A 14,076-nucleotide genomic window follows, 5' to 3' on the forward strand; every position below is an offset into this window, starting at 1 on the left:
TGAATGAATGAATGAATGAATGTACAGAACTGACTGAAGCTCTGCAAACACCATAGCCCCACCCATTCTTCTATGAGCCCGTCCACAATAGCTGGAAAGATAAAATGATTGGCTAGAATTGTAAAGCATAAGTGAATAGAAAACAAGTGAGTGACTTGTCCAAAACAAAGCTCCGACATCCACGTATTACACAGTACCCTACCTGTACCAGCTTGACACCAAGTTACACTTCTCATCCCAAACTGAGGGTGGTTGGAATTTGAATAATGTCTTGCTTTCATAACATTGAGATAGGGCCAGTGATAGTCTGAGGGACACATTATTGATTTTAATAAATGAATAAAACAGTTTCTCCTAAATCTCTTAACTCTCTTCAAACGGTCTCAAAACTCTCACTCACAGCAACTCTCCATCAAACAACCACATTCTGAATGGAGCCTGAGGGATTCTTTTATTTTTTTTAAACTTTAATTTTTATTTGGATTTTGGAACAATAACAATGTAAACAAAACGCACACACAAAGAAAAGGAAAAAAAAAAAAAAGAGAAAAAAGGGCAGACCTCAACACCAAAAGGTTAGAGCAAGTAGAGTTAACATTGACATTGTTTGTTCATATTTACACTTAGTGCCCTCCTTGTGTCTAGTTAATGAATTAAAAAGAAACAAAAAAGAAAAAAAAAACAAATAAGTCAACAGGTATACACAAGGTTTAACATCTCTATATATTGTTCTGACTTATGTAGTCAGTCCAGCTTTCCCAGTATGTAAAAAATGAGTTTGTTTTAAGTCTGAGGGATTCTTGCTGCTGTCAAAACCATTTCATAAATCAGACAGCGAGGCTTCGGATATCTTCACTTTCAGATCCTCCCCTAAATAAAGCAAGCCACGATGCACATTGCAGAGACACCCTTCCCCTCCTCTACTCATGACATGCTGTGAAGCCTCAATACAGAATGTCACATCACTAAATTAAACAGTAGAATAGCAAAGTATACAAAACATGTAGCCTAAATTTTATTTAAGTGATGGCAGGATATTGTGAACAGTGGTCCCTCACTAAAATGCTGTTTATTTTATTTATTTATTTTAACTTGTCCGGTCCAGCAGCTGAGCATACAGAAAAGAATTGAAGGTCTCTTGTGTTAGACAGATTTTATTGTTAAAATTTAGATTAGTGATCATGTTAATAAAAAGCAAAAACAGAAAAATATAACAATATGTCAAAGCTTAAATGTCCTTTTCAACGCATATCATTTCCAACATTTTGTGAATCCCGCACCATTTTAGGTAATGACAAGTGAAACATTTGTCATAAAATTTAAAATAACTTTTTGTTAAAAGCTAAAACTTAAAATATAAAATATTTCACCACATGTTCTATTGACAACAGATTCGCAGGACACTGATATGTAAAATAAAAAAAGAGTCAGTATAGTAGAAAGTACACAATTATATTTCATAAAAATTAATTCTAATAAAGATAACTTTACTTCTGACTCTATGTTGTATTTTCAAGACACAATAATAAAATGGTCCCTTAATTTTTTTCCCTCTCTGACTCAGCGAATCTCCACACTGTGTCCCAGAGACACCGAAACATTGCAGAAGTGGCCATCATTCAGATGCATTTCCCAGAACAGGACTGAAACTTACCATACTAGAAGAGACTGAATGATCACATGAACCTAGACATGGAAACTTGATAACCATTTTTTTTTTATAGAACTTTTCAGACTAAATAAATCCGATCTCTCAATATCACTTGTGTCTTCCCTGCATTGTCAATGAGCAACAAACAGACACCTCTCCATGTAGCAATAAGTAAAAATCATTAGCTTGTAGCTCCTCCCACACACAGCTAAGGTGTCAAGCTTATGAACACATTTTTGGACCGATGTCGAGCAGTAAAGTCGCCACGCGGTGAAGAAGAAGTGTTCCATGTGAATTTGACATGAATTGTGTTGGGTGTATACCTAAATAAAACACTACTAAGAGAATAAATAGCTGTTGTTCTGTTTCATTGCTTCGGGTGTATCCGTATTATCTCATTATGCTCATTGTAAGTATAAGATGAACATTTCTTTCTTGAAAATATTCTAATGAACCTATCCAATGCTCCAGCATGTGTGCAGTTTTCTCACAAACTGTACATCTCATCCAGACTTCTGAGAGCTTCTTCTTTAGTGTACTTTCTCCATTCAGGCAGAATCTCTCCCCAGCCCTTACACTTCTCTTTATAATAATCTTCTATTTCCTTCTGAAAGCGACAAACAAACCATTTCCAGTATGGCAGCATAGATCCATCTGCAATAATGCTCCATGACGCATATTTTCCTCCTGCAGTTTGATACAGTTTATATGGAATGCTCTTCTCTGATTCAGGACTGGGATAGAAAATTTTATCACTTGCAACGGATGTGGTGCAGAAATCATTGTTTAGCTCCATTGAAGCTCTTTTGTGCCATCCATTAACTCCAGAGGGTCGATGAAAGGGAACACTGTGTTTGTCTGGACTGTGGTCTTTGATGGTGTTGATGCAAACAGCTGCACAGAATGGACATCGTTCCCAGCAGCAGTTACACAGCTGATCAATGAGGATTTCATCAGGTTTCTGTCTGTTATTCATCACCTCAGTCAGAGACAAGCTCTTCATCTCCTTAGAGATGATTTGAAGACCTTTTTCTATTTCAACTCTTAAAAAGTCCAGATTGTTTATGTCTCTGAAGTTCTGACAGGAAATGGTATTCATGGTAAGTTTCAGCTTACATCTCAGTGAAATGGAGAACTCCTTCACCCACATGTTTATGTCTCCTTTTTCAGTTTTAATCTTCTCTGTTGCTTCGAATAAAGTTTGTCTGATGAATCTCTGGATGTCGTCTGAATTTTTCTGGAGGATTTGTGGAGCTTTATTTTTGTTTTCTTCGAACATGTATTTTTTCACTTTTTTTCTTATAAATTCCTCTACTTGCTCCCTTGGATCTCTGATGTAGGTCATGAACTTGTTGAAGTCTTCTTTCTCTGCCAGATCCTTCAACACATGTTTCTCCAGGTTCAGCCTGTTCCCATTGAATGCTGGGACATTACACCTGAGTTCTCCAGCAAGGTCAACAGCAGTCTGGTTACAGACAGCCTCAACAGCAGAGACCTTCAGTTTCTGACAGATCATTTCTCCAAACACCACAGCAGATGAGCTTCCTTTACAGAAACTCCTGAAAATGTTGAAATATTCATTTTTCTTGCTGTTTAGGTAGATCAGAGCATCATTGTTGTCTTTGTAAAATTTGTGAGACTGTAAAATCCAGCCAGCAGTTTGATGGAAGACAAACAACAGAAGCTCAACTGTGAACTTCTTCTTAAAGGTAAATTTCATCTTTGATTCAAATTCTGTCACATTTTCTTGAACATTTTTAGCCACTTCATGCAGGTAAGTTGGTGTGAATCCTCTTGTTGCTACAGGTTTGCTCTGAATGATCTCCAGTGATTTTTGTTTGACATCTTTAATGAAAGATCTGATCTGTTCCTGATCCTCATGTGACAAAGGTTCAACTCCTACATATTTCAATGCAGCATTAATGGTATGATATTTCTTTAAGTTAACATAATCAAAGTAATTCCTAGTTTCAGGCAAGATTTTGTAATTTTTACTGCTCTTTAATTTATAGCATAAAGCCAATTCAAAACCAAGATTATTGAGAACAGTTAACTGATCTTCTTCCAGGTTGATGTCCTCAATGGGTTTTGTATCTGAAGTTAATTCTTTAACCCAGTGACTCCAAACAGAGTCAAACTGCATCTTGAGTTCCTCCTCATCTTTTATGGTGCCTCTTAACATGTGAGCGAGTTCTTTGCTTTTTTGCAGCAGTTTGTTCTCAAAATCTGTTTCCTTCTCATCAAGCTTCTTACAGGCTTTCTTCTGCTGAATGACTTCATCCAGTTTTCTTTTAACTCCTGTCAGAAGTTCCTCATGAAAATCTGTGATTTTGATTTGAAATCGTCCACGCCACTGAACCAACATTTCTTTGTCTTCATTTTTCTCAAAGTAGTCTTTGATTTCTGTCTTTATTTGTTCATATGTTTTACTGATTTCTTTAGAAAGATCACTGATTAGGATCTTGCCAATTTGTCTTTTTTCTATTTGTGGATAAAGTCTGTTCTCAATGGTCAGCATCTCACTCCTCAGAGCCCAAGTCCAGTTTCCATACTGGACCTCCAGTTTTCTGTACACTGAGATTTCTTGAGTGTTCTTGAGGTTGAAAACAACGTTTTCATTCATCAGAGCGTTCCACAGATCCTGAATTTTGCTGCTGAAATGTGAGAGTTTGATTCCATCAGACTCTGAAGCTTTAGACAGGATGAAGCTCTTCAGTTCTTGGACACTCTCACTGTAACCTGGATTTGGAGGAGCCATTGGTGGACTTCCCTCCCACAGCTGAGCAAAGTATTTCACATCTTTTTGAACATCAAATGCAATAACATCACTGAAACATTCAGCTTCACATCCTTCCTCTTTAGCAGCTAGTTGAGCCATCTTGTCCAGTTTTTCTTGCAGTCGTCTCTTTCCGTCCATGTTTTTCTCTGCAGCTGTGATATCTGTAACATTCTGGTGAACAAACACACAACTTGGAGAAAGCTGAACTTTCTTCATCCTCATGAAAGCCTGAACTACAATCTGCAGGATGTCTTGCATCTCAGCTGGATTCTCACCAAAGATGTTGATCAGTGTCATGTTTCCTAAACCAACAACAAATGTTGCCAGTTCATTGTCGTGGTGAAGAGTGTTGTGACCTTCCAGCTCAAGAGCTCTCAGTCCTTCAGTGTCCACCACTAGAACATAGTCAAACTTGAAGTCTGTCTTGATTTCCTCTGATAATTTGAGCAGCTGCATGTATGCACCCTTGGTGCACCTGCCTGCACTCACAGCAAACTGCAGTCCAAACATGGCATTCAGCATTGTTGACTTTCCACTGCTTTGAACGCCCAAAACTGACAACACAAAAACTCTCTGGTCACCCAGTTTCTTGATGACTTCCTGTAAAAGACCAGAGATCCAAGTTAAAGGCACGTGACCTGCATCACCATCCATCAACTCCATGGGATGTCCAGATATCATCAGATCTGCAGCCAGCTCAGGGTATTTAACCCATTCAGTGTGTCTGCAGTGTGTTTGTCTCTTTAGAGATTGATGGGCTTCATAGATCTGTGACATTTCTCTGAAGATGTGCTCCAAACCAAAGGTTGCTGCCTGCAGTTTCTGTGATATTTGTTCAAGCTCAGTTTGTTTGACTTTTAACTGATCAGATTTGTCATGTTTCTTCTTTAAAGTCAAAACCTCTGACCACTTTTCATCATAGTTTTGGAGAATTGCAGAGAGATCCTTTGAGGAGAGTTCATCTATCAGGATCTGAGTCCATTTCAGGAAGTATTCTTTGTCTTTCTGTTCCAAACTCATGAGGCTGTCAGTGAATGATTTCATCAGTTCACTACAGGAAGCAGCACATTGTTTCTGTCGGATTTGTATCAGTTGTTGATCTTTCTGACTTTTTTCTTTCTCAATGTTTCCTCTGAGGTGAAATCTTTCTTTGTTTGTTCTGCACCACTCATGCCAAAGTTGACCTTGACAAGGAAGAAAAGTATCTTTGATCCTGGAAACATCCATGTCCTGAATCAGCTTCACTATGTTCATGGCAGCAGATTTTCCATTTTGACAGACTGTGTCGTCTTCATCCACTCTGACTCCAGAGATGTTGGACATCAACTCAAGATTGAAGGATTTGTTTGATCCAGACAAAATCTTTCTAATGATTTCTCTGAGTTCTTCAGAAACATCTGACTGACTTCTGTCTTTCAGACCCACTTTGTATTTTTGTGGTTTTATCTGAACAGCACCACAGTCATTATCAGCAGTGAGAACAATCAGAGGATTTGGAGATCTGATAAGAGTGGAAATGACTTTAGAACTTTCCTGACCTTTTTCCAGAGCTGGTACAAGAACAACTAAGACTGAAGATATTTCAGTCAGTATTTCACGTTGTTTTTCCATCAACAGAGAATCACCATGAAGATTACAGAAGCCAATGCAGTCAGAGAATGAATCATTGTCTTTTCCAGCAGGACAGTACCAGGCAATCTCTACAACTCCATCCATCAAATGACGAGATTTGGTGCTTCCTGGACAGTTTCTGTGGAAGAAGGTGTTGTGACGGTCGTTGATCAAAGTGTTCATGAGCTGAGATTTAGACTGAGACAGTGAACCCAGACGGAAGAAAGACACCAGTGGAGTTTCAGCTTTGCAGATCGGTAGACTCTTGATGGTGACACTCTTTGAATTATCTCTGATTTCAGTTTTCTTCCATGTTTTTCTTATTTGTCTGAACGTCCACAGAGGAGACTCAATATCTGCTGCAGCACGATCAGGAACAAGCAGAGGTAAGGCGTACTGACACTGTGACAACTTTGTGATCATGCTCTGCTTCAGGAAGCTGTCTGAGCAGTGAAATACAACCATCTGGATGTCCATGGGGTGAACATGATCCTGTTTGAACTGACTAAAATCTACATTAGTGCTAAAAATAGCATAAAAATCATCATCATCATCTGTGCTAACACTCTCAGAAACTGAGTCAGACTCAGAACTATCTGGTTGAACAGGAATGTATCTGGCTCTGTAATCTAATGCCGTCAACCTCTGAAGAAAAGCTTGAGCTGCATCTTTTTCAGGTGTGTCAGTGATCTGATTCAAAGGAGGATATATTGTAAGAAAATCTGCTGATGAAAACCTTTGTTGTTGTCTATCATGAAGTCTGCTGAACAAGGCTTCAACTTCTTTTTGATGATTCTTCTGAAGGTTTTCTACAGGAATATTCTTTGACTGCCGATTTGATTTAGAAATAAACATTGAAAAAATATTTCTAAATCCACAGAATTTAGATTTGAAAAATCTTCTTGGCCTAACAGTAGCTTTATAGACTCCAGCACCACCTGGGCCCTGCAAAGAAAAACTGAGTTCAGAGGATGAAGAAATAGAATATTTCAAGTCTTTATTGTATGAATGTTATTATAGTGAACTAAAAGCTTATTTTTTTCTTTAAAAGGGTATTAATTTTCAGTTATTACAAAGACTAATACATTTTAAAGTAAATAAGCAGTAAATACTCAGTTATAAAGCCAGAAAGGGTTAAAGAGTACCATAAAAAAATAAACAGCAGATGGAAGAAAAAAGAATAAGAATCCTTCTGAACATGATTATTGTCTTACCTTTGTTGTGTTGTCCACATACAAAAAACCTGAAGAACCAGAACAAGTGATTAGTAAGAAAGAATCCATCCATCCATACATCTTCCTCCACTTCATCCGGGACCGGGTCGCGGGGGCAGCAGTCTAAGCAAAGATGCCCAGACTTCCCTCTCCCCGGCCACTTCCTCCAGCTCTTCTGGGGGGACCCCGAGGCGTTCCCAGGCAAGCCGAGAAACATAGTCTCTCCAGCGTGTCCTGGGTCTTCCCCGGGGCCTTCGCCCAGTGGGACATGCCCGGAACACCTCACCAGGGAGGCGTCCAGGAGGCATCCGGATCAGATGCCCGAACCACCTCAACTGGCTCCTCTCGATGGGGAGGAGAAGCGGCTCTACTCCGAGCTCCCTCCGGGTGACTGAGCTCCTCACCCTATCTCTAAGGGAGCGCCCAGCCACACTGCGAAGAAAACTCATTTCGCCCACTTGTAGTCGGGATCTCGTTCTTTCAGTCACGACCCAGAGCTCATGACCCTAGGTGAGTACAGGAACAAAGATCGACCGATAAATTGAGAGCTTTGCTTTCTGGCTCAGCTCTCTTTTCACCACAACGGACCGGTACAGCGACCGCATAATAGCGGACGCCGCTCCAATCCGCCTGTCGATCTCACGTTCCGATCTTCCCTCACTCGTGAACAAGACCCCAAGATATTTAAACTCCTCCACCTGAGGCAGGAGCACTCCACCCACCGAGAGAGGACAAACTACCTTTCTCCGGTCGAGAACCATGGCCTCAGACTTAGCGGTGCTGACCCTCATCCCGGCCGCTTCACACTCGGCTGCAAACCGCTCCAATACATGCTGGAGATCCCGGTTCGATGGAGCCAACAGAACAACATCATCTGCAAAGAGCAGAGAGGAAATCCTGTGGTCCCCAAACCAGACCCCCTCCGGCCCCTGGCTGCGCCTAGAAATTCTGTCCATAAAGACTATGAACAGAACCGGTGATAAAGGGCAGCCCTGCCGGAGTCCAACATGCACCGGGAACAGGTCTGACTTACTGCCGGCCATGCGAACCAAGCTCCTGCTCCGGTCGTACAGAGACCGGACAGCCCTGAGTAAGGCTCCCCGGACCCCATACTCCCAGAGCACCCTCCACAGGACACCACGGGGAACGCGGTCGAACGCCTTCTCCAAATCCACAAAACACATATGGACTGGATGAGCGAACTCCCACGAACCCTCCAGCACCCTGGAGAGGGTGTAGAGCTGGTCCACTGTTCCACGACCAGGACGGAAACCGCACTGTTGTTCTTGAATCTGAGGTTCGACTATCGGACGGACTCTCCTCTCCAGTACCCTGGCATAGACTTTCCCAGGGAGGCTGAGGAGTGTGATTCCCCGGTAGTTGGAACACACCCTCCGGTCCCCCTTCTTGAAAAGGGGAACCACCACCCCAGTCTGCCAGTCCAGTGGTACGGTTCCTGTTTGCCACGCAATGCTGCAGAGACGTGTCAGCCAAGACACTCCCACAGCATCCAGAGACTTGAGGTACTCGGGGCGAACCTCATCCACCCCTGGAGCCTTGCCACCGAGGAGCTCTTTGACTACCTCGGTGACCTCAGCCTGGGTGATGGACAGTTCCACCCCAGTGTCCTCAGCCTCTGCTTCCTCAACGGAAGGCGTGTCAGCAGGGTTGAGGAGATCCTCAAAGTATTCCTTCCACCGCCCGACAATGTCCCCAGTTGAGGTCAGCAGATCCCCACCTGCACCGAAAACGGTGCCTGCAGAAAACTGCTTTCCCCTCCTGAGACGCCGGATGGTTTGCCAGAATCTCTTTGAGGCCAACCGATAGTCCTTCTCCATGGCCTCACCAAACTCCTCCCAGGACCGAGTTTTTGCCTCCAACACAGCCCGGGCCGCAGCTCGCTTAAACTGCCGGTACCTGTCAGCTGCCTCTGGAGTCCCACAAGCCAGCCAGGCCTGATAGGACTCCTTCTTCAGCTTGACGGCAACCCTTACTTCCGGTGTCCACCACCGGGTTCGGGGGTTGCCACCGCGACAGGCACCAGAGACCTTGCGACCGCAGCTCCGGAAAGCAGCAGAGACAATAGAGGTGGAGAACATGGTCCACTCGGACTCTATGTCACCAACCTCCCTCGGTACCTGCTTGAAGTTTTCCCGGATGTGGGAGTTAAAGACCTCCCTGACGGAGGGCTCAGCCAGACGTTCCCAGCAGACCCTCACAGTACGTTTAGGTCTGCCGAGTTTTTCCGGCCTCCTCCCCCGCCAGCGAATCCAACTCACCACCAGGTAGTGATCAGTGGACAGCTCTGCCCCTCTCTTTACCCGAGTGTCCAGAACACACGGCCGGAGATCGCCTGAAACGACTACAAAGTCGATCATCGATCTCCTACCTAGGGTGTCCTGATGCCAGGTGTACTGATGGACACCTTTGTGTTCGAACATGGTGTTTGTTATGGACAAACTATGACGTGCACAGAAGTCCAACAACAAAACACAGCTCGGGTTCAGGTCAGGGAGGCCATTCCTACCAATCACGCCCCTCCAGGTGCCACTGTCATTGCCCACGTGGGCATTGAAGTCCCCCAGGAGGACGACGGAGTCCCCCGTTGGGGCACTTTCCAGTACCCCTTCAAGAGACACCAAGAAGGCCGGGTACTCCGAACTGCTGTTCGGCCCGTAAGCCGAAACTACAGTCAGAGACCTGTCCCCCACCCGAAGGCGAAGGGACACGACCCTCTCGTCCACCGGTACGAACTCCAACACCTGGCGGCTGAGCTGGGGGCTCACGAGTAAGCCCACCCCAGCCCGTCGCCTCTCACCATGGGCAACTCCAGAGTGGTAGAGAGTCCAGCCTCTCTCGAGGGACTGAGTTTCAGAGCCCAGGCTGTGCGTCGAGGTGAGCCCAACTATATCTAGTCGGTATCTCTCAACCTCTCGCACCAGCTCAGGCTCCTTCCCTCCCAGAGAGGTGACATTCCATGTCCCAAAAGCCAGATTCCATGACCGGGGTTTGGGCCGCCGAGGCACTCGCCTTCGACTGCCACCCTAACCACAATGCACCGGCCCCTTCAGAGCTCCCTTGCAGGTGGTGGGCCCACTGGGGAGTGATCCCACGTCGCTTCTTCGGGTTGGACCCGACCGGGGCCCATGGGAGGAGCCCCGGCCACCAGGCGCTCGCCTCCGAGCCCCAACCCCAGGCCTGGCTCCAGGGTGGGACCCCGGTGACGCCAATCCGGGCGACGTAACGGTATCTCTGGTGTTGTCACTCATAAAGGGGGTTTTGAACCGCTCTTTGTCTGGCTCGTCACTCAGGACCTGTCTGCCATGGGAGACCCTACCAGGTGCAAAAGCCCCCGACATCTAGCTCCTGAGATCACTCAAGCACTCAAACCCCTCCACCACGTTAAGGTGGCGGTTTAAGGAGGGGTAGAAAGAATCCATGTCAGATGTCTATTGGTTGAGTGAAAGACTGGCACAAAGGAAATCACCTTTTGATTCCCATTATCTCCAGCATATTAAACTAAACTTGTGTTATATTATAAATAGTATTTATAAATGGTAGTTGTTTACACTTTGACAATTGCATTATTCTTTTTGCACCTAGGGCACTACGCAATTCAGGCCTGGCCCTATTTTAGCATAACATCCGGTCTCAGCTTTTACTTTGACAAATTTCACCCCTCTCGACATGTTTAACTCTATTTCCATGTGCTAATATAACAGCGCTGTCTGTCAGCTACATTGCCACATTGCCCTGCGTCAACTCCAAAGCTCTTGCTTCTTCTGCCCGATTTCACGAATAATAATTTAATTTGACCACTGGATTTCCCCTCTCTTGCTCCGGCCATGATGAACCTTATCTGTCCAAATGATTTACCTGCTTCTCCCTTTAAGATACTCACTTCTGGTCCTCAGGATTTGGCATAGACCACAAATATGGCGTTTAGATATATCTGATTTGGGTTTTCTTTTTCTCTTGCCCTGAACTTGTCACACCTGTTTTTTACGCCACCTCCATCTCCACCTTGGACTCTGACCACGCTTATGTCTTGCCCTTGTCCATTAAACCATATGCTTATGGATCCAAACGTCTCAGCCTCTTCGTCACAATGTTGATGAGAGGGTGGACTGAGCGTGAGAGTGGGACAGAAGTTATAACCATGCAGCAAATTATAAGTATTAAAGGCCTTGTGCAGTGGCAATTTTTTTTTTAATTTAGAAAGTCAATGGAACTTGGAAAACGAATCTGATAAAAATATTCACTTAAAATGATCCAACGCGATTTTATTGATGATTTTATGGTCGTGCACAGCTCTAAATTTGGGCGATAGGTGGTGATGGGTGGGGGCTGCGCGTGACGTCACTTCAGGGATCCCAGAGTGTAAACAACAATGGCGGACGGTTTGAGAAGCGAGGTAGACCACGATTTAGCGGATATTTCTTTGGATGAAGGTGATGACCCTTCATCAAACACTGAATTTTAACGACACAGGGTTCGGAGGGTGTACAGCCCTACCAGTTTGAACCGGAGGTTTCCTCATCTGAGGATCCAGGGGCTTCGGATGACGATGGTGAAAGCTCATACGGCGATGGTGGGGAAAAGATGATCAAACTTGACTATCTAGAGGAAGTAAAAGTGTAACAAGGTTTCCGTAGGTGAACCTGCGGAAGGATCATTACCGGAAAAGGAAAGGCGCCGCCGCAGCCGCGGAGCGTCCTTTGTCGTCCTCCACCAGGGCCGAGGTGAACGGAGCCCCCCCGCCCGGGTCTGCAGCTGCTGTGGCGACGGGTGGGCTCGCCGCCCTCTCGGCCTCCCTCGCCCGCGCGCAAGAGGACCCTGCCGGCCGTCGGGAAAGAGGACCCGCGCAGAGGCCACCCCCGCCGGCCTCACGGCCCCGGGAGGGAGTAAAAACCCTTTGTGCGGGCTCGGCTGCTGGCGCCGGACAGTTGTGCGGCGAACCCACGGCGCCCCCCATGCCTGGCCCGGGGCCTTGGAACCGCAAACCCCCCTCAGCGCGGCGCGGCGGCCTCACCCTGGCCGTACGACGCGCGCTCGCCAGGTGCCTGTACACCCCCCGCGTTCCTCCTCCGGAGGGCCGGGGAGGGCTCAAAGCCTTCCCCTGACCGGAGAGCGCCCCTCTCCTTTATTGAAACGGGAAATTCATGAAGGGAGACCCCCTTCTTCGGCACATTACTGCACCCAAATTCCACACACCTATTCACCATTATCCCATTTGAATCCCCAAATCCACGGCAGTCCAAATTCTATTATGTTAAGTAATTCCATTCCCAGAAAGTCATCACAACACTAGCAGATCTAGCTGGATGTTCCTGTACTGACGTCACACGACCTATGACCTACTTTTCGGTGGCTGCACAAAATCTGAGTGACCGCACTATCTTTGAGCGCCTGAAGAGAGTGCACGGGGCCGCGGATAACAAAATAATTATACGGGGGTTCATTTGTGACATAAATACTAATGTTTTATTGCAGTTTAAGAAAAATCACGATTTTCACCGCACGAGGCCTTTAAAGTTTTGGTTAATCCTGTGTGGTAATGTTTTGTATTTCTGTTTTTAGTGCCATTGCTGTAGCCTGCTGTCCTTTTAGTTTCAGCCTTGATTGAGTTCATGAAGAAATGTTTGTTGTTAATCTGTGCCAGGCAGGCGTTTTGTGATTAAGTAGATTGTTAGGGTGGACTAACACGTCTAATTCTTTTTTTTTGTCTTTTGTCACTTCCCCATTCCTGAGCCTGCGGCGAAGAAGTGCCCAGCCAGTACCTGTACTGTTTTGCAGGTGCATATTTGCTGTGGCTGCATGACCTTAAGTTTGCTGTACCCAAAGAGTTTTTGTGACGCATTGCAGTGGTGTTTGGTTTTGTAAACATATAGCTGGAACAGCTTATGACCTGCAGGAAGAAGAACTCTGAAAGGAAGGATGGGTCAAAAAAAATATTGTTTATGCCAGTACTTCAGTCATTTTGTTTTACACCTAGTTCAGCTCAATAAATAATTTAAGTTTATTAAGAGAACAAATTTTTTTTTTGCACTTCAACATCTATTGGATGTGTGACAACTTATGTACAGAAATAAAGTTGCATATGATTTTTGCTCCATTTTCTCTGCAGGTGCTATTTAGCTTGCATTAAATTAACTATTTGGAAGAGCGTTTTTATATGCACTTTACTTTCAACAGTGCTATGTCAGTATATCAGAATACAAATAAAGGCCTCTTTTTACACAAGTATAATCCAGTATACATATTGCATAGCAGCACTTGTACTATTAATGGAACTTCACCATTTTCATCTGCTTCATCAGGAACAGATCTTTCTTCAGATTTTCCTGCTCTGTTGTTGTCTGTCTTTTTGGGATGTTCAGCTCTTTCTTTCTTCTTTACTGGATCCCTCTGAGAAAGGAATGCGTTTAATTTTACTGTTACGAGAAACTTGTTTTTAGTCAAAATAAGAGCAGAGCAAATTTGATATATTTTATTATTATGGTCTGTCTGACATGAAACTAAGAAGAAAGAAATTGAGGAATTATCCTTTTCTGCTGAAGAAATGTCTGACCTTGCATTTGTTTCCACTAGTGTCCGTTTCAAAGGAATCTGCAAAAGAAAGGATCAGTTTGACTCAATGTGGTTCATGATTTCACTTTGTTTATCAATTTGCAGTCCCACTCCAATCATCTTATGGTCTACAGTATTTTCAAATTATTCTTAGTGGTCTTTTAATGATTATGCCGTGTCTAGCCAAAACGAAAAAAAAACAAACAACTTTTGTTGTCTGGGGAGCAGTAGTTCAATAGAAATTCACCTCT

The 14,076-nt window shown here is 44.4% G+C and overlaps 1 protein-coding gene across 1 annotated transcript; it reads right to left on the minus strand.

The window, feature by feature from the left end:
• Positions 1 to 454: 454 nt before the first annotated feature.
• LOC112145936 (interferon-induced very large GTPase 1-like) lies at positions 455 to 13,861 on the minus strand. Its single transcript, XM_024271425.2, has 4 exons — positions 13,827 to 13,861; positions 13,555 to 13,663; positions 7,256 to 7,284; positions 455 to 6,986 (listed from the first exon to the last, which is right to left on the minus strand). The coding sequence occupies exon 4, from the start codon at positions 6,894 to 6,896 to the stop codon at positions 2,139 to 2,141; it is 4,758 nt and encodes a 1,585-aa protein (XP_024127193.2). The 5' UTR covers positions 6,897 to 6,986; positions 7,256 to 7,284; positions 13,555 to 13,663; positions 13,827 to 13,861; the 3' UTR covers positions 455 to 2,138.
• Positions 13,862 to 14,076: the final 215 nt, after the last annotated feature.

Source organism: Oryzias melastigma, linkage group LG8 (assembly GCF_002922805.2).
Source record: "Oryzias melastigma strain HK-1 linkage group LG8, ASM292280v2, whole genome shotgun sequence".
Classification (NCBI taxonomy): domain Eukaryota; kingdom Metazoa; phylum Chordata; class Actinopteri; order Beloniformes; family Adrianichthyidae; genus Oryzias; species Oryzias melastigma.

Excerpts from the sequence above, each read along its gene's own strand:
- LOC112145936 (XM_024271425.2), bottom strand. The coding sequence starts at position 6,896 with ATGTTTATTTCTAAATCAAATCGGCAGTCAAAGAATATTCCTGTAGAA.